At 35.8% G+C, this 26,635-nt stretch overlaps 2 protein-coding genes across 3 annotated transcripts in view; both read left to right on the forward strand.

Moving 5' to 3' along the window:
- The first annotated feature begins 1,691 nt into the window (after nt 1-1,691).
- Nucleotides 1,692-18,526, forward strand: park7 (parkinson protein 7). The gene is made up of 6 exons (XM_056468533.1): nt 1,692-1,862; nt 4,283-4,384; nt 6,923-6,982; nt 7,249-7,318; nt 15,540-15,626; nt 18,092-18,526. Exons 1-6 carry the CDS (start codon nt 1,773-1,775, stop codon nt 18,250-18,252), a joined length of 570 nt encoding a protein of 189 aa, XP_056324508.1. The 5' UTR covers nt 1,692-1,772; the 3' UTR covers nt 18,253-18,526.
- Nucleotides 18,527-20,321: 1,795 nt separating this feature from the next.
- Nucleotides 20,322-26,635, forward strand: part of kcnab2a (potassium voltage-gated channel subfamily A regulatory beta subunit 2a) — a 226,903-nt gene continuing 220,589 nt past the window's right edge. For both annotated transcript variants that reach the window (XM_056468301.1, XM_056468302.1), the window contains exon 1: nt 20,322-20,458. The gene's annotated coding sequence lies outside the window, so the exon portion shown is untranslated. The remainder of the gene's footprint in view (nt 20,459-26,635) is intronic.

The following is a 26,635-nucleotide window of genomic DNA, read 5'->3' on the forward strand; positions in this document are numbered from 1 at the left end:
CTGTTACCAATATATATGATGGTTGTTTCAGGCCTCAGCAAGCAAGAGCATCTGAAATAAAATGGTCTACAGCGTCCTCTAGTGGCCGAAGAGCTGCATTTTTTAAAAAAATAGTCTGCATTTCCTTCACAATGAAATCGTTCAGTATTTAAAAACAATTTTATTTTATTTATACTGTTTTTTTTCATGCATTATAAGATTTAGGCTTGTTGGCTACTTATAAAATATTTTTTTTTTGTCTAATGCAAAGTAAGCACGAAGTGTTTTATTTATCTCTCTTTATTATTTTGTGTTCAATTCCAATCCATATTTTTAAAGGATATTTCTCAATTTTTTTTCTCCTGCACTGATCCATCAATCTCCACTTCAGCATCGATTACAGTACATGGCTACAGCTTCACAGCTTTATTCATCTTGAAAGGTGTTTACAGGTGGATTTGTTCATGAATAATTTGTCTCATTATTTAAATCCTTTTATTCTTTAGTATTTCTGGCTGGTTGCAGTATTTTCTGAATTATGGAGTGATAAAAAAAACAATCGCAAAATCTTTTCTGTTAAAAAAAAAGATCTTAAGACTCTGCAAGAAGTGTATGCAAATTAGCATATAATTAAACAATGGCCCACGTGCATTTTTAAACAACATTGTAGAAACCTTTTTATAAAACTGAATTTAATCAATTAACTGGGGAAGTATGGTGATAACTCTTAATTATTACGTTTTATATCAAATGTCTTTCAACCAATCAATCAATCAATCAATCAATCAATCAATCAATCAATCAATCAATCAATCAATCCAAAATAAACTCTAGAACAGGGGTGTCCACACTAGGTTCTGGAGGGCCAGTGTCCTGGAGAGTTTTGCTCCAACCCTAATCAAACACACCTATATCAGCTAATCAAGCTCCTACTAGGTACACTAGAAGCTTCCAGGGAGGTGTGTTGAAGCAAGTTGGAGCTAAAGTGAGCAGGACACTGGCCCTCCTGGACTGACTTTGGACATCCCTGTTCTAGACTATACAAAAGACAATAAAAACACGTTTTATTATCATTTTTCAGTTAACAATACGCTAAAAAAATCTTGCTGCCTTAATTTTTTTTAGTTTAATCAAATTAACTTTTCTAATAATCTTAGTTTACATCGATCAAACATTGTATAAATTAAAACATTTAGCTGAAACCTCATTAACTTATTAAAATAAGCTAAAGCAACATAAAAATAGATGTTGTCTTGACTTTTTGCCGTTACATTTCAGTACATTTAAGCTACAATGTACTGTTCTAGGTTACAAACAGTGACAAATGAATTAATCAGTGAATAAGAACGTTATAAGGGGTTTAAAGCAATAACATTTTAAGCACAACTTAAATACACAACTAAATAAACACATTTTTAAAACAGACATTTTAAGTGTGGGGTGGGAAACCCTTCACAGATGATTCAATAATCCTACTTAAAATCTGGTATGTTTTAACGACATTTTTGTTTCTTTTTTAATTTACTCAAGTTGCCTACACATAGACTAGAAAATAGAGCATACTTAATAAAACTCAGACCAAAAAAACAATAAAAAGTTTGGTTTAAAGGCTTCAAATTTACGACAATAGAGAGATATACTGGTTTAGCTGCTTACGAGAAGACTTTTATTTTGCCTGGTAGTTCCCCATAACCCACCTACCCCCGGAAACGCCTTCCATAATAAAAGTACCACAGTGAGTTTGGATCGTATTGCATTACAGACACACACAGGCCGTCAGGTACACTGTTATTATGGCCGGTAAAAGAGCATTAGTGATTCTGGCGAAAGGAGCGGAGGAGATGGAGACCGTGATTCCGGTGGATGTGATGCGCAGAGCGGGGGTCTGTAAACACAAAATACTAAACGTTAAACTCGTGCAAACGTGCTGCCAAGTGTCAGTAGTGTGTGTCAGTGATGTCTGTTTGCAACTAGTCTGCTAATGTGTGTGGGTATTCATTACGTGCATGCATTAATTACTACGCTTTAATGAAGTTGCATGAATATTGCTCGTGTGCAGCGTTATATGGTGGTCAGTTACTGCTGCCAGTCTGTAAATGCCAAAGTTTGCCCCTCTACTGACACATTACATAATCACTGATTCTATGACTTAAGCAATTTTAAAAGAAAGTTTTATTGATCGAATGTGGCTTTAATAAATAAAGAATTAAATTGTACTTTAAGCAAATAATCTTGAAAAAAGACAGGCCTATCATAATTATGAATTTGATGCTAATTGGAACTTAAAAAGCTTTGACTTAAGTAACTTTTTCTTATTAATGTTTAATGTGTAATTGTTATAGCTTTATTATTTAACATGCTTATAAATTAAAAGTTTTCTCTTAATTTTTTATATTACTTTAAAGCACAATTAAATAGGAAACTGGTTTTCTTTAAATATGTATAAAATATTAAAATGTATAGTTGTCAAATAATTTTGATTCTGTTCAAATAACCACAATCAGATAATTAGTAATAATTTATCAACATCAATCAGTAATTAAACAATATGAAAAGTCATAAGATTCAAATGTGCAGTATGTATGTTTGACACCCAGTGGTTGAACTAGGTATTGCACTTCTGGATCAAAACAAACGCAAGTGCAGGTTGCCAGATTGAGGATTTAAGTCGTGTTCTAAATTAAAGCAACAGCACGCGATAAACGGAATGTTCTCCATATTAAAAGGAGTTTTGTTCTAACAACACCTCGAATTGATGTATTAGAAACGGCTTCTATATCTTGCAGCTGAACAACAGGATAAACGATCACCTCAGGTACACCTCATGTGCTTTATTCAGTGTTAAATGCGAACAATGTGAGTTCGAATGCCATTTTACATGACTTTTTTTTTGTTAGCAGCAGCAGATAGCTCATCTCAGATCTTGAAAATAAAATAAACCGTTTGAAATTGAACTTAACACGTGATTCAGCATGTACATTTAATAATGTTAAAGAGGTTTAATATGTATTGAGTAGATTATAATCCTTACCATTTAATGAGTAAGTGCATATTCTGTGCTTCTGAATGGCTGTATTTAAATTTCTATGTGTTTCATCTGGTGCAAACAGCTAAATTGCTTATCACTGCAAATCTCCTCACGTAGTCTGTTGTTGGGACACGCTGTTACAATGTAACCTGCTCACCTAATGTTTACGCTCGTAATATTTATATTATTTGCTAATTAATAGCCACCTCATGTGAAATTGAATCCGGGGTGCTGAAATATAACTGGCTAAACTGGTATTGGGCAGGTTAAAAGAACCAAAACAAAGATGGTGTTCTAGCATGGAAAACACATTTTCAAAGCAGAATATCTGACTTCAGCATTGTTTTTCAGATAAACAAAAATGTTCACTTAGCATGTTTCTTAAATATCTGCAAACATATTATAGTATTTTTATTCTTTAGAAAAGTCAAAGACTTGCAAACAGCACCTTTAAATGCATAAACAATGTATACATCATTATTCCCACACAGAACCTGCAGATTTTTAAACCCATCATTCAATTGATTTATTTACTTGTGTAAATGTGTGTGAAATAAATATATATTTATTCAGTTTTAATATTAATGTCATTAGTATTACTGAATAATATGCAAATGTTTAGATACTTTATGTGCAATACAATTTCTGCAGTAATATTTTCTGTCTATTAGAGGATGTATTATATAAAAGTCATACTTTAGCTATGCTGGATTTGAATTGTAAACCTTAAATAAAAATTAAGTAGTTTTTTTAATTATTATTTTATGTTAAGTTTTTAGCTCCTATACTCTCTAAATCAGGGGTCACCAATCTCGATCCTGGAGGGCCGGTGTCCCTGCAGGGTTTAGCTCCAACTTGCCTCAACACACCTGCCTGGGTGTTTCAAGTATACCTAGTAAGACCTTGATTAGCTCGTTCAGGTGTGTTTGATTAGGGTTGGAGCTAAAATCTGCAGGACACCGGCCCTCCAGGAACAAGTTTGGTGACCCCTGCTCTAAATCATTTGCATAAATCCTCAGATAAAAAAAAAACAACAACATTATTTATAAGTATATTCATTTATTGCTTAATTTTGTGCAGAAATGGCAATAAAATGAAAAAAAAAAATCTTTCTGTCTGGCTCTGGCCAGCATTACAATAATATATGTCACTGGAAAATACCAATTTGCTTTTCCAGCCTTAAATGAACTCTCATGCATGTTCCATTTCATTTACAAATATATTAAACATAAATAAGCAGATATGGAGTTATGCATTTGTGTCTCTTTCTCATAGATTGCTGTAACTGTGGCGGGTCTGGCAGGTAAAGAGCCGGTTCAGTGCAGCCGTGAGGTCATGATCTGCCCAGACTCCAGCCTGGAGGACGCACACAAGCAGGTCTGACTTTACATATAATAAGTACTTGCTTATCTGAATTTTACAGTTTAATGTGACCAGGGCCGGCCCTGTACATTCGGGGGGCCTAAGCAGAATTATTTTAAGACCCTACCATGCTCATGCTCTGATAGTGAAGTAGTGCCATTGCAAACCAGCCCACAATGATTTAATTGCTTTTAAAACACAATAAATGAAACAGAAAAGTAACGCTGAAACATTTGCTACATTACTTCTGCTTAATAACTGTCTGAATGATTTGGACATTTTAAAACTCCACTGTTTTTTCAACTAGCAGCTTCAAAAATGAAGAATTAAACAATCTTTAATAAAGGGACCAGTGATTCCTACTTTGTGAGCTTCTAGAGCAATGGTCAACATTTTAGTCCAAGATCCCTAACCTCAGCCTTGCTGATCTTCTAATGAAAAAACTTTTCATTTCAGTTTCCAGCTTGAGACATTTAGTTTAACATTTTTAACTGTGTTAAACCACTAGTTTAACCTGTTAACTTTTTAATTGATGCAACCAATATAATCTGGGAAGATGCACCTGAAAAAAAATTGGGGGAAACAAAGATCAAATGATTTTCAATTGCACTTCACCTGCTACATTAGCATTTTATAAATGGGCTTTAATAAAATTCTACTACTCATAATAATAACTATTTGGGCCTACTAGAATAATAATTATTCCAAAACATTAACATAAAATTCAGTAATTGTGGATTTGTACAATATTTTGTAGTATCAATTTCCCAAAATAAGGCAAAATACTGCTTGCAGCTGGGTATTATTATGGGAGCTTAGAGTTTGATCACACTGAATGTGCTGTAAGTTAAGAGGGGCGTTTGAAATATGTTTTCCAGCCTGGAGGACGCACACAAACAAGAACCTGCTCATCTGAATTTCACAATTTAGTGTGACTCCTGAGTAGTGTTGCACAATACTGGGAAAATATGGGATAAATTGTTGTTGAGTGTTGCGATAATGATATTACTTATGATATAGCTAACTTTAACAAATAAAACTTTTTTAAATCATATATTTATGTAATATTTACACTAAAATAAACAGGTAATAGATGTTTTTCTGAGCTAATTAAATCTGAAAATAAATAAATTAAAAAATTTGACTTTAAAACAGCCCAAATGACTGAAAACCTCAGCCGAAATTCTGATTCTTATTGGCTGTTGTTCCTCTCTGGTGTCCCAGCATTAGTCTTTATTTTCAGCTGTAGGTTCAGCTAACAGCACCTACTGGGTAGGTGGGGAGGAAGATAGTAAAGGCCCCTTCTGATTGGTCAGATTTGGATAAACAACCTATACATATAGCATACATCTTACTTAACTTACTTACTACCTTATGCCCTCCACCCCTTCCACTTTTGGCAGCCCATACCCCAGATCTCCAGAGGTATCTGTCCTGGGCCATTCTTTTTACTTGTCTCCAGGTATAACCCATCCTTGTGATGTCTGCCTGGAGGTCATGTCGCCAGGTGTTTCTTGGATGGCCTCTCTTCCGCTTCCCTTGGGGGTTCCATCTGAGAGCCTGTCTGGTGATCATCACAGGTTGGACTCAATATCCACACAGAGAAGACCAAGATTCTTAAGATCAACTCCAGCTGCAACAATCCAACAGCCCTGAATGGAAGTTCCCTGGAGGAGTCTTTTACCTACCCAGGCAGCATCATTGACCAGTAGGGTAGAACACATACAGACGTTAAGGCAAGAATCGGCAAAGCAAGAACATCTGGACTTCAAGAGAACTTACTTTGACCTCCGAGAACTCCATTGTGAAGTCAATATTGTTGTACGAGGTTGAAACCTGGAGGATAACCAAAACTACCACCCCAAGAACCCAGACATTCATCAACACCTGACTCTGAAAGATTCTACACATTCGCTGACCCAACACGATCAGTAACACCGACCTGGAAATCTGGAAGAGAAGATGGGGTTAGATAGGGCACACCCTACACAAACCACCAACTAGCATCACTTGGCACATTAAATTAAAGTAAATGATTGCATAACTCTGCAGTATGGATATTGCATATAAAATTATCGCGATAGCAATAAAAAAAAAAATGTTGTGCAGCCCTACTCCTGAGTTCATATCTGACTTATTTGGAATGAAAGTTGAAAATAAATAAATGGAGTATTGTCTCCATCTTCTGGCCAAGAAATGCATTGCCATTAAAATAAGCACTACTGGCTTACCAGAAATTCATTAGGAATACTTGTTTTATTAAAGGAACTCTATTTAAAATGAGAAAACCATTAAAATATTTGACATTTTGCATATGCGTAATATAAACAAGAAAGAAAGAAATCATGAGCATTAAAAGCAAATGTTCATGAGTGTTTTCTTCCTTTATATACATATGAAAAATGTCAGATATTCTGAGGGAGTTTAGTTTAAATTGAGTTGCTTTCATTTAATAAAGCAAGAATTCCTAATGAATTTCAATAGTAAAGCAGTATTCTAATCAACCAATATGTTTTTATGTCAGTTTTGCACGTCATTTTTTTTTCTAAACAGGGTCCATATGACGTTGTTCTTCTGCCCGGAGGTTTGCTTGGAGCCCAGAACCTTTCTGAGGTACAAATCTGTTTTAATTATGCATGTTTTACAGTAGAGTGAATTCCATAGGAGAGCTCTTATGCCATTCGCGTCTTACATAACGTTATGAGTGTCCCTCAAATCAACAGAAAACATCTTTGAGTCATCTGCTGAGGTTAGAATCACGGTCGCATTGTGAAATGCAAACATTGCGTAATTATGTAAATTGAAGCAGTGTTGTGACGGTTGTTTCAAAAATGTGCCATATACATATAAGTGTGTGTGTGTGTGTGTGTGTGTTGTAGTCTCCTGCTGTGAAAGAGGTGTTGAAGGACCAGGAGGGCAGGAAGGGTCTGATCGCTGCAATCTGTGCAGGTAATCTTCATTTGGTGACCTCTGTGCACACATTAACCTTTTCCTGGATAAACCTCATCCATGTCAACTGCTCCATTAGGCTAAATGTCAGGAAGAGAATTCATATATTGCCTTTTCTGTAACAATTTACTTGAAGGGGTGTTCATAAGACTGTCATGAAACCTTTATAATCGTGACATGACACTTGTCATGAATGTGAATGAGATTGTATGCATGCTAATTAAAACTGTCATTAAGTGTCATTCGCTCAATTATGACATTTTGAATGCAAAGATGACATTGTTTGTTATGACAACTTGACATAAACAAATACATCACAACCGGTCTTTACATCTGTCATGACAACTTGATGTTACCAAGACAAAACTTCAATTCATGTTTCTTTCTATAGCGCTTTTACAATGTAGATTGTGTCAAAGCAGATTAACATGGAAGTTCTTGTAAAGTCCAGTTTACAGAGTTGAAGTTCAGTTTAGTTCAGTGTGGTTTAAATTTCACTGCTGAAAGTTCAAAAATCCATCGGTGCGCAGCTCCACAAGTCCCAAACTAAGCAAGCCAGTGGAGACCGCAGCGAGGGGGAAAAAAACTTCACCAAATGATGAAAGCAGGGGAGTTGCTAGATATAAAGCTCTACAGGGGAACGCACCCACTCACCACCCAACCCCCACCCGTCAAAAAAACCCAACATATATATATGTATAAAATAAATATATAAATAAATAAATGAAAAATACTAATATTTATTTTATAATATATATTTATTTATTTATTTATTTATTTATTTATTTATTTATTAGTATTTTTTTAAATTTATATATATATATATATATATATATATATATATATATATATATATATATATATATATATATATTATAGATACACAACAAATATTTATTATAGATAAAAGTATTATTGTTATTATACAATTATTATTCTAAATAATCTTAAATGTAACTGGAAAACAATGTTGAGACACACCTGGAGTGATATGCTAAGATCATTTTAAGAAATCTTTTGCATGAATATTAATTTAATTTGAATGAAATTCTATAGACAATTCAATAAAATACAAAAGAAGATGTTTTATAGAATTATCTGTTGTTTTAGACTTGACATGTGGCAGAGAGTTGGCTTTAGGTCTTACCTCTCTGACTCAGGAGGAATGCTTAGTAAGATCACCATCATATTGTTTAAACATTAGTTTGTCAACTTGCAAAACAAAAAAAGGCTCATACGCCGGTTTTACAACATTTGAGTGGTTTGTGAGCAGCAAGTTTTTTTTGGCGTGGATGTTAACTACTGAGACGCGCACCAGGAGAAGAGCAGCGCATGCGAGAGGCGTGCGGGTTCTGCGCACACGCAGAGATGCGTCAGTTTGCTTTTTGATTAAACACATCGTTTTCACCAGCGTTGGTTCGGTTGCACATAGAGAATAACATCTTTATTTCAGAATTACCACTCTTAATAAATACGCTTGCATATGAAGTAAATCATATCTCAAAGCATTTACTGGGGCCATGGAGATTTTTACTGAGGCACGTGGCCCTGTAAATTGGGTCTAGTGTTACGGCCCAAAATTCAAAACTGCTTCTATTAATGAAATCAGGATTTGAGCCGAACGTATGAAAGACGCAGATGCTTGAATATGACAAACTAACGTCCCCGTCAATATTTTATCTCATTTAAATCAACCTTTACAAGAAGAAACAAAAAAATACTAACAAATAACTCATTTCGGTGTCTGCTACTGTCTACCGTAGGTCCCATTTCAGTCACTGATGCATGCTTTGAGAGCCTTTCTGAATAAATTTCTGAATGAAGGCAACCCAGGTTGCTGATATATAATTAGCCAAAATGGCATTGGGTGGGTTAAACATCACACACATTTTTAAAGCAGAATATCTGACTTCAGCATTGATTTTCAGATGAACAAGAATGTTCACTTAGCATGTTTCTTAAATATCTCCAAACATATTATGGTGTTTTTATGCTTTAAGAACCCAAAAACTTGCATACAGCACCTTAATTAACAGTTGTCATGAGCATGCACAAAATCTTATTCACAATTATGGCATGTCATATCATGATTTATAAAGGTTTCATGACAGTCTTTTGAACACCATCTTATTTATTTATTTTTTTCACCTCTATAAATTTCCCTGAGGGCTTTTGGTAATTTTTTTTCCCCCATCGGGGCTTTGCCCTCATTGTGCACCTGAACCGTCTATATGTCAGTGCAACGCTCACAGATGAGTGCCGATCTGCAAAACTGAAATCTGAAATACAAATGATGAGGATAATGAGTTGTAATAATTGGCAGCATTAAGCCTGTCCGTCTTCATTTGCGAGCGTATTGAACACTGAGGCGTGTGTGTGTGTTATTAGCACTGGTGTTCAAGGGCTGGTGAAGGACGTGCTGAATGAGGACAGAGCCCATGTGGCTGCAGAGAGAGCAGAGGAGAGCGGAAAGCGTCCCAGAAAACGGCAGATGTCCCTATAGGGATCTGTACTGAACGGCAAATGGCTTCTTTTAGTGCTGTGGAATACCTTTAAGAAAAAAAAAAAAAAGAGTGTGTGTGTAGGTTCAGATTGCATGAGCATATCGTCAACAATAAATTAGCAGATGCAGTTTTTCATAGAATATTAAAGATCCTGTTAAAAATGCATTTTAATTCAATGTTTGACGTAATCTCAACCGAAACACAAAGAAAGGGTGGCACAGTGTAGCTCCTCCCCTTTAAAAAAAACAGCCAATAGCAGTTTGTTTTTATCAACACTCTGCCAGTTAGTGATTGAGCTCAAGTGCATCAAATGAAAAGCAAATGAGAAGCGTCTTGAAGGGGGCGGGGCATGTCAGACACTAGAGAGCATTTGATTGGTTATGATTTGATGAGAAACTAAAGTATGAGGTGACGTGAATAAAAACATTGCTCCACATAGGCGGAGGGTGACAAACTATTAAGTAATGTGTATTTATATAGCGCATTTATCATGTATAAAGCGCTTCACAATCATGAGGGTGGTCTCTCCACACCACCACCAGTGTGCAGCATCCACTTGGATGATGCGACGGCAGCCACAGGACAACGGCGCCAGTGCGCTCTCCACACACCAGCTGTTGGTGGAGTGGAGAAACAGTGATAGAGCCAATTCAATGGATGGGGATGATTGGGAGGCCATGATGAGTAAGGGCCGATGGAGGGAATTTGGTCAGGACACTCTTTACGAGAAGTCCCATGGGATTAATAACCACAGAGAGTCAGGACCTCATCTGAAAGACAGCGCTCACTGACAGGATAGTGTCCCCTTCACTCTACTGTGTGTGTTTAATTGTAGCACGTCAGAGCTGAGCTCATTAATATTCACTACATGAACCACATATGGTCAATTATGGCCCTTCTGATCTTATGGAGTGAGAAATAAGCTTTTAAAACTGTTTCTGGAGATTTTTTTTAACTGACCTAAACCATAAACCTACTATGTGGATGTCAGAGAACAATTTAACTTATTAAACCAATGCAGTATATGGCATCTTTAATGACACTCCTAAAATGATTTGATGGATTTGTAGTAATGACCTTGTTAATGAGACATTTTTATTGAAAAATACAGTTTGCTCCACTGAAAACGTGATCAGAATAATATTCATGACGCAATTATAATGGCTCATGACAATCATGTTTATGACAATTGATTTATATTTTGTTTTCTTGGTAATTTCAAAATACTGGGGCATTAGGACTCAGTTTGACAGATCGCAGTTTGAGTGCCCCCTGCTGGCCTAAGTTGTCCAGTGTGGTCACCCATCAAGGTGACCAGACTCAGCCCTGCTTGGCTTCAGTGAGTAACCGGTCCTGGGCTGCAGGGTGATATGGCTGTGCTACAAGCTTTACATGTTTATATCAGATTTATATTATATAAACGAGAATTTTGTCACTGCTTTGGAGCACACTAGCTCAGTGTTTCCCAACCCTTTTCCTGGAGGAACACCAACAGTACATATTTTGGATGTCTCCCTTATCTGACTAATTAACTTCAGGTTTTGGAGTCTCTTCTTATGTTCTAATTAGGTGATTCAGGTGTGTTTGATTAGGGAGACATTGAAAATGAGTACTGTTGGTGTGCCTTCAGGAACAGGGTTGGGAAACACTGCACTAGCTTATAGATATCTTAAAAACTTTACAATACTGATACTAACATCTAAAAAGACCTTTAAGCAGTCATGTTTGAAATCTGCATCCTGGTTTTGAGGTTTAGTTCAAGTCTGTTAGTTTTGGGTTCAAATAATACTCAAAAGTGACACATTTACTGTAGGTTCAAGCTGTCTTTTATTTTGGCGAAATCAGAAAACATTTTCAAAAGAGTTTTTAAACTGCTGGTTGTGAGATTTTTTTGTAAGAAAGTTCTCTATAACCAGAAAAATGCATGTTTTATAAGGTTATATGTAGTGCAGTATACCAGTAGTTCATATACTAATAAATCTTGTCTCTAATATTTAGAGCAAGGATGATTTGATGAGATGGGTCTGGATGCAGACCTGGTGCAGTGCAATCTGGGCTGCATCCAATGCTTTTTAATGGGCTCACCTAACCCCACCCCTAACCCTACCCCTCACAGTGACGTCACTCACTCCATTTAAGTGCATTGTGTCTGACATTGCATCGCTGAATGATCTCAGCTTGCATCATAAAGGCTGCATCCAGATACTACTGGATTTGATGACATTAAAAGGCAATTATATTTAAGGACCATTTTAAATTGGGATTATACTTAGACTTACAACAAATTTAATTATTTCAAATATTGTACTTTGGGGGGTGTGGTCTAGTGATTACACTTTCTCTGGCAGGACGTTTGTGGACCGATCTGAGCCTCGCATCTACTGTTACATGTCTCGCTTGTGAGAAGCTCAGTACAGAAAAAGAAATTAAACTAAGATAAAAATAATGGACCTTTATGTTGCAGACAGTGACAGCACGGTGGCTCAGTGGTTAGCACTGTCGCTTCACAGCAAGAAGGTCGCTAGTTTGAGTCCCAGCTGGGCCAGTGTGCATTTCTGTGTGGAGTTTGCATGTTCTCCCCGTGTTGGTGTGGGTTTCCTCCCCCAAAGTCTAAACGCATGCGCTATAGGTGAGTTGAATGAACTAAGTTGTCCTTAGTGTATGAGTGAATGAGAGTACTGGGTTGCAGCTGGAAAGGCATCCACTGTGTAAAACATATACTGGAATAGTTGGTGGTTCATTCCGCTGTGGCGACATCTGAAATGGAAACTAAGCTGAATGAAAATAAATGAATAAAATTTTGTAAAATTTAACACTATGACCTAATCTTTTAGATATTGTAGTAAGAACATGTTTGAATAATTAAAATAATTTATTGTTTTTTTTGTTGTTGTTTTTTTGTAATTTTATTATAAAATTGTAAAAAAAAATTGTCAATTTTTAAAAATGTAAAAAATAATCAAAAGGGCTGGAAGTTTGTTTTTTAATGCTATTTGCTCGTGTTTTAAAAATATTATAGTTTATTTTCATTTTGGTAGTTTAGTAACACTGCCTTGCTAGCTAGCTAGCTGAAATTGTAATTTTCCTTAGGATGTTTAGGTGATAATAAAGACCCTGATTATACCTGCCCAGGACATCAAGCTTGACCTATTCAAATATGTAGTGATGCTTTGATACCCTTATGACTGTCTGCAACATTTCTCATTCATTCAATAATTTTCCTTCGGCATAGTCCCTTATGTAAGGGCCCATCTATTTTTCCTATGACGGAACTAACAGCATGGGTGAAGGTTAAATGCATGTAAGCCTTTTAGCACATGTGAAAAGAAATATTTTTATTCATTAAGATTTATTTTAATTTGTTTCCAACTCCGAATTTTAATTTGACTCCAATTCATAATAATTTTAGATTTATCTAATTCAAGCTGATTACCTTATAGGTTGTGATTCGGTCTAATTTAGATTGATTAACCTAATAAATCCTTATTCTCAAGTAATGGTTCATCATTTACCCGAAGTCGCTTAGAGTCAGTATGCTGGCCAGTTACATCTGCTCACGGACACAACCTCGCCAGTTCCGATTCTTAGCCGATAAGCTAATTTCCTTTAAATAATAATAGGCCGCCCCATGCTTGCACATATTTAAAGAAAAGTTTAATTTAGCTTAGTCAAAGAATATAACTGAAAGCTACTTCCTTTAAGCAATAATTGGCCGCCCCATGCTTGCACATATTTAAAGAAAGTTGTATTTAGCCCCCTAATTTATATTATACTAAGTCAGTGATTGTCAGAAATCATCAGGTCTCTAATGCTGTGCCCATGCTCCATCCATTGATCCTGAATGTATGACAAATCCTGGTCGTAAGCTGCGGAAACATCAGCCTAAACAATCTACTAGATTTAAATGATTTCAGGAGATATTAGAGTTAAACAAGAATTTTACATTTATTTGTCAGGCAAAGATTTTCCATTCCAATTCACATAACTAAACAAAATAAGCCAATCAAGATTGTACAACATCAATTATTCGAAGATACATTTAAGTTAGAGATTAATACCTGACCGTGTAGAAATACATTGCAGCATATAAGTCCTGATGCAGAGCTCAGAGACTCACAAACTGCAATGGGGTATCCTGCCTACAGAATCCCCCAGACACTTCTGCACCCTTTGCCTAAATACTCAAATCGTCATAAATTCAAGACAATAAAAGCGTCACCAAGCCTCTTGCCTGGTCATGAGTTGATACAAAGACCATTTTCCCTGGAGTGGAGCATCTGGCAAAGATCTTATCAAAGAAATTAAGACCACTTTACCAATCACACAGAGACATTTAAAATGACACTAAGCATGACAAGTTAAAATTTACAAATACTGCAAATATACATCTTATATCATTTCACCATAGAAGCTTGAAATCTGGTCATTCCTGAGTAACCTTTTTAATGACCCAGGCCGTATAACTGGGGAGGGTAAGAGGGCCTGAGGATAGGTGATGTGTCAACTGTCCAGATGGCTTTCTCGAGATCCTCTCTGAAGATTATAAAGTTTATTGTTTTACAGCATGTTAGTGATCTTTAGAGAATTTCACAGCAGTTTTCAGACAGTAAACTCCAGGGTAAAGAGGGGGGGCTCAGGATGCATGATCGAGACAACCCGAACAACTGGTTTCCTAGCTGATCTTCTTCTCAGATTAGAAAGTTTATTGTTTTAGTGCTTGACCATTCTCGTGGTCTTGTCTCGTGTGGAGCTCCATAACCGTTTTCAGGGTTTAATATTATAGAGAGATATAGCCATCCTTACACTTATTTATCAGGGGTCGCTACAGCAGAATGAACCACCAACTATTCTAGCACATGTTTTACGCAGCTGTATCCCAATACTGGTAAACCCCCATATACTCTCACATTCACACACACTCATACACTACGGGCAATTCAGTTTATTCAATAGCACATGTGTTTGGATTGTGGGGGATACCAGAGCACCCGGAGGAAACCCACACCAACATGGGGAGAACATGCAAACTTCACACAGAAATGCCAACTGGCCCAGCTGGGACTCGAACTAGCAAGCTTCTTGCTGTGAGGTGACAGTGCTAACCACTGAGCCATCGTGCTGCCCCTGTCTGCAACATAAAGGTCCATTATTTTTATCTTGGTTTAATTTCTTTTTCTGGACTGAGCTTCTCACAAACGAGGCCTGTAACAGTAGATGCAGGGCTCAGATCGGTCCACAAACGTCCTGCCAGAGAAAGTGTAATCACTAGACCGCACTGGGCGTCTGCCAAGGTGCACAATCAATAGTTAAGAGCTCTCTTTTCATTAATGTTCAGATGAGCTCAGTGCTCAGCCAATGAGAACGCTGCAAAATCAACTGGTATTTTTAGACACCTATTTTTACTTGCTTTCGTTTCTCCTTCCGATGCGCATTGCAGAATTAGATGGACATTGTAGATGCGTTTTATTTTTAGATCAGAATAAGTTGATGCTTTTTCAATTGTGATATGGTATACATATTGCAAACGTCACTTTGTGCCTTTCAGCAACTTAGTTTGACTTTCCTAATAATTACTAGATTTTCACAGTTTCTTTGTTTATTTGAGTTACACTTACAGATGCAGTGCTACATGTAAAGTGATCACTTCATTATTTCCTACATTTAAGAGAAAACTGAATGTATTTTAGTATAACTGTGTTATTTCTGACCTGTTGCAGGCCCGACGGCGCTGTTGGCTCATGGTATTGCATATGGCAGCACAGTTACCACTCATCCTGGTGCCAAGGACAAGATGATGGCTGGTGGTAATGTCTATATATATATATCTATCTAGTCCTTTTTAACAAGACATTAAAGGGGAGATATTATGCGAAAATCAATTTTATAAAGGGTTTAAACATGGTTGTGTGTCAACAATGTGTGAAAATAACCAACCTCTAATGGTAAAAATGAATTAATTCTATTTTTTATAATCACACTTGATAAAAACAGTCTGCAGAAATGCTTTGATTGGCATTCTCCATTTGTACGTGTCATCAGATGGGGAAAGCTCCGCCCATTAGTGACCATCTCTCTCTCTCATTAGCATAAACAGCCCTGAGTGAGAAGCAGCGATCTGCCATTAGAGTTTTGAATCTGCTTCTGTGGTGACACAGGTACTTATAGCACCATCCTCCTTTGAAAAGAGGGCTGGGAGCACAATCTTAGAATTTAAAGCGATAGACGCCAAAACAGCACAATTTGGAGCCTAAAAGGGTCAGTTTTAAAATGTTTAAAAAAATATATTTGTTTGGTATTTTGAGCTAGTTCTTCATATACACTCTTAAGGGACATTAGACTAATTTTACATCTTGGAAAATGGGGCCCTATAGGTCCCTTTTAATGTTTTAGATGGTAATTAGCACACTAAACTGGCATGCCCTAGAAAAGAATGCACAATAAACATCCAACAGAGGGTGCTGCAGGTAACTGCACAATAACACCTGTTGGAAAATGATGTTTTTTGAGTAACATTGGCAGTGTGTAAAAGGAATTGTAGAATAACGCTTGATATTATTTTTGTATTTTGCATAAGTAACTATGTTGGGTAGTCTTTAAAGGAGTCATTTTGTAAATGTGAATACTTCTACAAAATTGTAGAATTATCACAAAATAAGTTGTAAACTTGATGTCTTGTTATTGAAATAAAACTATTATAGAAATGTGTTATGTATAAAATGTTTGTAAATGTTATTTTTTTTTGCTATGAAATAACCAAGGATGCTGATATGGCAACAAACTCAAAATTCACTCCTATTGTTTTCATAGTACTTTCTTTAAACTGGAAATGCAATAACAAATCATGCGTATTGAATCATGAAGCACACCGTAGTATGAAATGTCTGCATGTCTCTGGAAAAGTATTGTTATTTAGGACTAGACATGGGCTGGCATAAGATTTTGACAGTATGATAACCTTGGATTAAAATATCACGGTTTCGCGGTATTGTGATTACTGCTCTAAAATATATTCTTTTTAAATGTCTGGGTTAAAAAAACTAAAAAAAATTTCCCCTTTGAACACAATGTATTTTATTTTGAGAAACATTTATATTATATATACTTTTTGGAGCAGTAAGCATGTCAGGCTAAATAATTAAAATGAATTACTGACTTCTGCTGTCTTTATTAGTTTCAAAAACACTGATTTCTTTAATTTAAAACAGATTTTTTTCTGCTGGAGATACTGTTGTACTAAAAAACAAAACAAAACAAACAAACAAACAAAAAAAACTTAAAAAAAAAAAAAAAATCTTACATATATCATAGATGTGTTATTACAGAAAATTTTGGCGGCTTTAAAACCTTGACTTTTCCAAACCGCAGCATACCTTGAAAACAGTTATTGTCCCATGCCACGTCCATCTAGGACTTATCTGCATACCTAAATTTGCATACTGTGCACATATTACAAACTATATATTGCATAAGTAGTAGCCTATATTATTCTAAACATGTAAACTGTAATCTCAAAAGCAAAATATTGGTCATCTTTTTTTAAATTTGATATTTTATACAAATAAAATATTCAAATGTGCTGGTTTATATATATATATATATATATATATATATATATATATATATATATATATATATATATATATATATATATATATATATATATATATATTCCTAAGAAAAATGATTAGTTTTTACAATCATTACAAATGTTTTAATTGCATTCTAGTCTTAATGGGATAGTTTATACCAAAATCTTAATTCTGTCATTTGCGGACCCTTGATTTTTCCAAAACCATTTCAGTTTCTTACTTATGTTGAACACAAAGAAGATATTTTGAATAATGTTGGAAATGGGTTGCAAATGACTACCATAGTATTATTTTTCCTGCTATAAATGTCAATGGATTCCAGTTTCCAATGTTAGTGACAATATATATATATATATATATATATATATATATATATATTTGTGTTCAACATGAATTCATATCTTTTGGAACCACTTGAATAAATCGAGAGCAAATTTAATTTTTTGGGGTGAACTATCCTTTTAATATTGGTACTGCTTAGATAATTCAGGACCAAACACAAACAGATTTTTTTATGTATTACAAATAGTCGTTTATTTTTCAGTGTTTTTGAAGTTGGAACTCGAATGCTTATTTATTTAGTTTTGTTTTGCAGCTGGAGGAGAAAAAAAGCTTGCACTTGTTGGCTATGCTTGAGAACATTACCTGTATGAATGATTTGTGTTTTTGTTTTCTACTAGATCATTATAAATATTCAGAGGCTCGAGTTCAGAAGGATGGTAACGTGATCACCAGCAGAGGGCCAGGAACAAGCTTTGAGTTTGCCTTGACTATAGTGGAGGAGCTCATGGGTGCTGAGGTCGCAGCTCAAGTCAAAGCCCCGCTCATCCTGAAAGACTAATCAACAAACTGAGATGATCTGCGCTGTTTAAAGATGCATTTACAATCATACCGCTCTGCCAGTCTGAAAGACACTCAATTTAATTGGTTATGAATTTGCCTTGAGTGTATAGGAAAATTTAATATTTAATGATATTACTTCATGTGTTTTAAGAGAGTTGATGCAGACTGACAATTTGATAAAGCTTTCTGTGATGTCGGATATCCAGTTCATCTGCTTTGCACTAAATAACTTCTGTACCAGAATAAAATCATTGTGCACTAAACTCACAAAAGCCTCCTAACAATTTCTGCATTAACATTGACGGGATAGTTCGCCCCAAAAATGAACATTTATTCTCACCCTAATGTGGTTCCATATTTTTATGAGTTTTTACTGTTGAAAAGAAGATATTTTGAAATAAGCTGAACACCTGTAACCATTGACTTTCATAGTTAAAAAATAATAATAATATGGAAGTCAATAGTTGCAGGTTTAATGTTGTTGCAGACTGACAAATTGGTAATGTAAAGCTTTCTGTGATGTCAGATATCCAGTACTGCTGCTTTGCACTTGCTTTTGTACCAGAATAAAATCACAAAAGCCTACTAATAATTTCTGCATAAACGTTGAAGGGATAGTTCACCCCAAAAACAAACATCTATTCAAATTTCTCACCCCAATGTGGTTCCAGATGTTTATGAGTTTCTTTACTGTTGAAAAGAAGATATTTTGAAGTAAGCTGAAAACCTGTAACCATTGACTTTCACAGTAGAAAAAAATTATATAGAGATCAATAATTGCAGGTTTAAAGTTGTTGCAGACTGACAAATTGATGATGTAAAGCTTTCTGTGATGTCAGATATCCTGTACTGCTGCTTTGCACTTGCTTCTGTACCAGAATAAAATCACAAAAGCCTACTAATAATTTCTATATTAACATTGAAGGGATAGTTTGCCCCACAAATTAAATGTACTCAATTTTCTAAAGCATTTCCATTGAGTTCTTTCTACTGTTAAACCCAAAAGATGATGCTTTGAAGTAAGCTGTAAACCTGTAACCATTGACTTTCATAGTTGAAAAAAATAATAATATGGAAGTCAATAGTTGCAGGTTTAATGTTGTTATAGACTGACAAATTGATGATGTAAAGCTTTCTGTCATCATTTACTGTTGAAAAGATATTTTGAAGTAAGCTGAAAACCTGTAACCATTGACTTTCATAGTAGAAAAAAAATTATATGGAAATCAACGGTTGCAGGTTTAAAGTTGTTCCAGACTGACAAATTGGTAATGTAAAGCTTTCAGTGATGTCAGATATCCAATTCTGCCGCTTTGCACTTGCTTCTGTACCAGAATAAAATCACAAAATCCTACTAATAGTTTCTGCATTAACATTGAAGGGATAGTTCGCCACAAAAAGTAAATGTACTCAATTTTCTAAAGCATTTCCTTTGAGTTCTTTCTACTGTTAAACTCAAAAGATGATGTTTTAAAGTAAGCTGTAAACCTGTAACCATTGACTTTCATAGTAGGAAAAACAAGAGGAAGTCAATGGTTACAGGTTTTCAGTTTACTTTAAAAACATCGTCTTTTTGGTTTAACAGTAGAAAGGACTCATAAAGGTCTCGAACCACATTAGAAAATTGAGTAAATTTAATTTAATTCGAGTAATTACTCAAATTGAGTAATTTACGTCACAACAAATGCTGTGGAAGTCAAACAGGTTTCAAGTATTGTTTCTGTGTTCAACAGAAGAAACTCGTAATAGTTTAAAACAATTAAAAGATGTAAACAATATAGTTTTTAAAAAACTATCCGTTTAACTACTATCTGTTTTTTGTTAAAATACAGATCAGTTGAAGCAAATATTAAAAATATTTCTCTTAATGCGCTGCATAGTTTGAGGATTGATTGAATATTGAAATATCTGTAAGACTATTGGTCGCTTGAGACACTTTCCAGTGACGTACTTCAAGCGCAACCAATCAAGCCCCGCTGTCTTGTCGCGGTGCGTCTCCGCCAGCCAATAGGAGCGTCCCTGCGCAGCGCGAGTGTTTCTTTTGTAACGCGAGGAAAGAGTGTGAAAGCGGCAACAGAAAGTCATCGGATGCTGCTTGACCGACATCCCTTTCTCTGAATTGGCGCTCGACATCTCACAGAATACAGTTTTAAAGGTGTACATTGATAAACATCGTGTTTGATGAACTTTTGTCCTGCTACAAGGTAAGAACAAGGGGTTTATTCACTCTTCAGCTACTGTTTTCACGAATGTAAATCACGAATGAAAGATTTGTGTTGCTATGGTAAATCACTTAAAGTTGCGTGTAACATTACAGTGACGTTGAAATAACGTTACCAAAATATGAAGACCTTATGTCAGTTTATAGCTAATGAAGTTCAACCGCGATTGTTTTTGTTGTATTTAACCATTTGTCTGGATTTTTAGCTGATTTGTGGTCTCAAAGGATTCAGTTTGAGCATTGAGGTGAACTTGAACTCAATTTGTGATGGACCACATCTTAAACTAATTGAGGTAAAGTTAGTTTTATATTCACAAATCATATTTGCATCCAATGACTATCAAAGTACAACATCGTTCAGTCAAATAAATAGTGCTAATGTTGATTTAAAGTCATATTTGCATTTGATTTCAGACCGAATATTCAAAGTATCATGATAAACAATGTAGGTATTGTGTCACAAGTTGTCTGTGCGAATATAAAACCAACTTTACCTCAATCTTAACTACGGTACCGTAAATCATAGTTTCCATCATACTATTACAGCTAAAACATGCCAGAGATTCACTTTCCATCTATTTTCTTAATATTTAAGTGATCATTACCCTCTACCTACATTAACCACACAGTTAAACAATGTAAAAGATCAATCTTATTCAGACCTATTAATACTAATTATTTCAGGTTTTTGTGTGTGTATTCCGTAATGTCATTAGATAAAACCAAGTGAATTTAAAATGAACATTGTGGTTTTGGATTTAGATGTAAGTTATGGTGTTAGGCTATGTTAGGAAACTGACTTAAGCGTAGCACAAATGAATCATTTATATTTATGCATTTTGCACACACTTTTATACAGATCCACTAACGTTGTACTTAACATCTTAACAGGTCATGCATTTTCTGGGAAGTTAATCCATCATCTTAGCTTCACTGTTGCTGTTTTCTGCTGCTTTTGCACATCCTCTGACATGATTTTCCTGGATTTTTGACTGGACAGAATCTGAAAAACACATTAAAAGATGCATTCACATGAGCAAAGATTATTAGCAGCAGAGTAAAAAGACAGAACTGAGAAGTAGCTTCTAGGAACTTTAAAGATGTGTAACAAGTGTGATAAATTAAGAAAAAAAGGCAAATCCACGGACAATCATTTTATGCTTATACAAATCACTAATTCAGACACATTTATACACATGTTTCTGTATGTGGTCAGACACTAAGAATAGACTAGTTAGCTGATCACATCTTCAGTACCACCGTCTTCCTACCCACTTCTAATCTTGACTGATCTGTATTTACATAAAGTTGTACTTCTCTTTTTTTTCTCTCCTGAGTGCAAAAAAAAAAGCTCATTCTGCTGGAGGTCACCATCTCTTTTGGCATGGTGAAAATGATCTCTATCACAAGGATGGATAAATATAATTCATTATTTCTGTAAATGAAGAGTTCAGACACAAATGCCATCAGAAAATGTCTTCTAAAATGAGCATATTTGGCAAGCTCCTGTGTGTATGTTCAGTAAATCCACTTTTAATGACTTTTAAATAGGTTTTTTGCATTGCCTTATTTTAAAAGTGAAATTACTAAACAAAAAGATTGGAGGCTGAGGACAAATGCTCATTCTAGGAGAAAATTTCAGATGGCACTTAGAGGTTTTTGCATCTGAACTCTTCATGTTTAAAATAAAAATATTTTTGGCAAGTTTATAAAATTCAAGATATAAAGCAGAATACGTTTTCTAGAATAGGTATGTTATGCATTTTTACTTTTTATTTTTAACATGCTGCATACAGAAATGAATCTTAGTCATTTTACAGACGTCATGTGGCCAAGAGAACTGCACTTGGTTTGTGAAGAAATGCTTAAAGTTGGCCTCTACAGTTTTCACACTTCAGCACAGCTGCAGTTATTTAAGACCGCCCCTCAAGCCACGTGTGAACGTGCTCAACTCAAGTACAGGAACAGGAAAGTGAAGTATAAAAGCGAGAGTTCTCCTCACAGGCTGCATGCAGGTGCATCTTTTTTTTTTTTTTGCTGGCCTCTGCTTCATTCCGCTGCAGCACTGCAAACCAGTGTATAAATAGAAACCACTGTCTTACTCATCTTTTAACATGCTGCATTTGGGACTAGAGTATTGCCAGGAGTCATCCAAACAAAAGAGTAGCATTCTTGCACACAAATGCAGCACAAAGAGCATTGCTGGTACCACTGTACTGTATAATATCCTGCATAGTTAGGATGTACAGTGTAATATAATGCATAACTGGTATAGTCCTGTATAATTAATTTATATTAGAAAACACTTGTCCTGTTACACAATCTATTTCAGCGATGATTTCATCTAGAATAGATGGGCATCTTGCTCAAAGACATTTCTGGATTATTAGCATATTTTGTGGTACATTTTCCTGCTTGAGTAGCTGTACAGTAGAGAGCTGGCGGCTAGACTGGCAAGGAGTGGTGCTATTAGCCACACTGAGTCATTCATTGGTTAAATGATGCAATTATGGGACTCTTCAGTGACTTCCCTGATTGGATCTTCTCTTTTAACCATATCTGTTTGTTCGAACAAAGCCAGCACTTAGATTTCCAAATGGATTGAAAACTTCAGGTTTCAGTTTAGGTCGATGTTACACGTTTAATAGTTGGACTGTTCTTTCATAGAAATGTAAAATCCTCAAGATGGATGGGTATAGTAAAAGAGCCCAGTTCAGAATAAGTTTTTTCCTTACTATTTTTAGATTAGAGACTTTGATACTCACTCAGCTGTCCTTTGGACACTCTTAGAGTTCGTTCACACATGACTGGTTTGGTTCCAATACACTCACCGGCCACTTTATTAGGTACACCTGTACAACTGCTCGTTAATGCATTATTCTAATCAGTCAATCACATGGCAGCAACTCAATGCATTTAGGCATGTAGACATGGTCAAGACGATCTGCTGCAGTTCAAATCGAGCATCAGAATGGGGAAGAAAGGTGATTTAAGTAACTTTGAACATGGCATGGTTGTTGGTGCCAGACAGGCTGGTCTGACTGTTTCTGAAACTGCTGATCTACTGGGAATTTAACGCACAACCATCTCTAGGGTTTACAGAGAATGGTCCGAAAAAGAGAAATCTTCCAGTGAGCGGCAGTTCTGTGGGCACAAATGCCTTGTTGATGTCAGAGGAGAATGGCCAGACTTGTTCCAGCTGATAGAAAGGCAACAGTAACTCAAATAACCACTCGTTACAACGGAGATATGCAGAAGAGCATCTCTGAATGCACAACACGTCCAACCTTGAGGCAGATGGGCTACAGCAGTAGATGACCACACTGGGTGCCACTCCTGTCAGCTAAAAACAGGATTCTGAGGCTACAATTCAGACAGGCTGACCAAAATTGGACAATAGAAGATTGGAAAACTAATTTCTGATGAGTCTGGATTTTTGCTGCAGCATTCGGATGGTAGAGTCAGAATTAGGCATCAACAACATGCAAGCATAAATCCATCCTGCCTTGTATCAACTGTTGAGGCTGCTGGTGGTGGTGGTGGTGTAATGGTGTGAGGGATATTTTCTTGGCACACTTTAGGCCCATTAGTACCAATTGAGCATCGTGTCAACGCCACAGCCTATCTGAGTATTGTGGCTGACCACGTCCATCCCTTTATGACCACAGAGTTGCCATCTTCTGATGGCTACTTCCAGCAGGATAACTCACCATGTCATAAAGCGTGAATCATCTCAGACTGGTTTCTTGAACATGACAATGAGTTCACTGTACTCAAATGGCCTCCACAGTCACCAGTTCTCAATCCAATAGACAAATCTGCAGCAACTGCGTGATTCTATCAAGTCAATATGGACCAAAATCTCTGAGGAATATATTCAGTACTAGGAAGGTGTACCTAATAAAGTGGCCAGTGAGTGTAAATAAAAGTGACATTCAAACATTTGGTGCACACTAAACAAGAATCGAAAACACTTTTTGACTGAAATAAGAACATGACAAGTCAAAGGCATCTAAAGAAATCAAAATACAAGAGATGAAGTTACAGGATGTAAGTCACAAACAATTAACAAAATCAACAGATTGCTCAAGTATAATTGTTTTTTATATACTATTGCCCTTTACAAATAAATAGAGGTGCTGGAAAGACAACTCATTATAGCAGATCTTCAGTATAAATGCTAAGCAACTAAATGCAAGTTCATCATACGTTTTGTTCTGAAACAAAAACTAAATAAGAGAACTGAACTGTGAACGCCGCCATAACGTCCTTGGAGCTTTCTGTAGTGATGCAGAAATCATCTGGCATTTTCTGGAATATTATGGATTGCTGATTACTGTAATTTGTCATATTTTGTCTCTGTGACATTTTTCAATTGCAGGGGTTAATTAGAAACCTGTCAGATGATACAGTGCTCATCATTATTTTCTGGTTTACGTGCCCTTGTGCTCATGTAATTAGCTGTGCAAGAGTAATTCCAAAATCTTCACTAGGTAGAGAGATTTTTAAGACAATGGGCAAAAATTGCTTTGTAGTTTCTTCAGCACATGCTGCTGTGTCTCAAGGTCAAGGTTACATTAAAATGGTTTCTAGAATTACAGCAGTTACTGAAAGCGAGTCACTACTCCTTTCTCAAATTGTTATTGTTTTCCAGTTGAGTGGACGGATGGATGCCATCCTGTGGGAATTGAACATATATACGGCCTGCCTCTCTTGTCATCATGAGAACAGCACTGCATGTCGCAGTGGGAATTCTGCACATGTTTCTTGGTGCTGGGACAATTTATTGTCTTTTCTAAATGCTCTTTATTCTTACAGTGAACCGTGTAAAGGAGCTGGACATGCTTTTAAATGAGAAATGTATTGACAAACGCTTCAGGGCATTTTCGTGTGTAACCTTTACTCTTATCCCATGTAGTAATTTCACCTTGAAATAAAACATTGAGCTTTTTTTTTTCATTCTCAGTGGACATTTCTGTTTGTTAATATGCTTTTCATGACAACCTGTGTATTCTATTCTGTTCAAATATTTTTAACCAAAGATTATTTTCCTATTAGCAACATAGTCATTATAGGAACTGCAACAACAGCAACTTTAATGACAGCGATGTTGATTTTTTTTATTTTTATTCTTAGCTCTGTAAAAATATATTTTGCAAGCTAATGATATACTGATAATAAACATCTAGACATGTCTACACCATTAGAGCAACATTTAGATGAAAATGTGTTAGCTTTTTCCTCCCAATATCAAAATAAAGGCACAGCAAACATAACAAAGGTGAGGAAACCACATTTAGGATTATAGCAACATAGATGTGTTTACACTACTTCAGCCATTTTATTTTCGGCATGTTGACTGATGAGCGCATAATAAGACTAATAGTTTAAAACATATATAGCTATATGAGAATATAGCGTAAATAAATCCCCTTTTGCATGGCTCATTGACATTACAGAATAGCTCTTTCAGCGTCATCCTGAACACAAGCATTTGTTTCATAAGTCCGACAACAGAAGAGTGTGTATGTAAATTATAAATTATATAAATATATGAGAAGCGCATGTATGCTTCTTAATTTAAACAAGAAACGAGCCAAACAAATTTTTTTCCAGAAATATTTCAGATAGTTTGGTCATCTTTAACAGTCCAGACCTGTATCTTGCTAATAATCACCCACTCAGGTTGAGCAGCAGTGACAGATGCGCAAACACACCACAGTATCCAGCTGCAGCTGAGTCTTAAACCCAGAACAAGCCTATATCCATCCATCCATCCATCCATCGAAATATCCATCCATCTATCTAAATATCCATCCATCCTTCCTTCCATCCATCTATCTGTTCATCCATCTAAATATCCATCTATCTTTCTATTCATCCATCCATCCAACTAAATATCCATCCATCCATCTATCTATTTATCCATCCATTCATCTAAATATCCATCCTTCCATCCATCCGTCCATCCATCTATCTATCTGTTCATCCATCTAAATATCCATCTATCTTTCTATTCATCCATCCATCCATCCATCCATCCATCCTTGACGGGACACCAAAATTCACCCTGCCACTGCTCCATTACTTCTCATTCAAAACATTCAGTCATTGTTGTTTTTTTAATAGCAGTATATAATCTCACCAAAACATGTTAAAA

Source organism: Danio aesculapii, chromosome 11 (genome assembly GCF_903798145.1).
Source record: "Danio aesculapii chromosome 11, fDanAes4.1, whole genome shotgun sequence".
Lineage (NCBI taxonomy): Eukaryota > Metazoa > Chordata > Actinopteri > Cypriniformes > Danionidae > Danio > Danio aesculapii.

Excerpts from the sequence above, each read along its gene's own strand:
- park7 (XM_056468533.1), top strand. The coding sequence starts at position 1,773 with ATGGCCGGTAAAAGAGCATTAGTGATTCTGGCGAAAGGAGCGGAGGAG. Across the intron at positions 1,863-4,282 it reads ATGTGATGCGCAGAGCGGGG|ATTGCTGTAACTGTGGCGGG; the intron begins GTCTGTAAACAC and ends TCTTTCTCATAG. Across the intron at positions 15,627-18,091 it reads GGACAAGATGATGGCTGGTG|ATCATTATAAATATTCAGAG; the intron begins GTAATGTCTATA and ends GTTTTCTACTAG.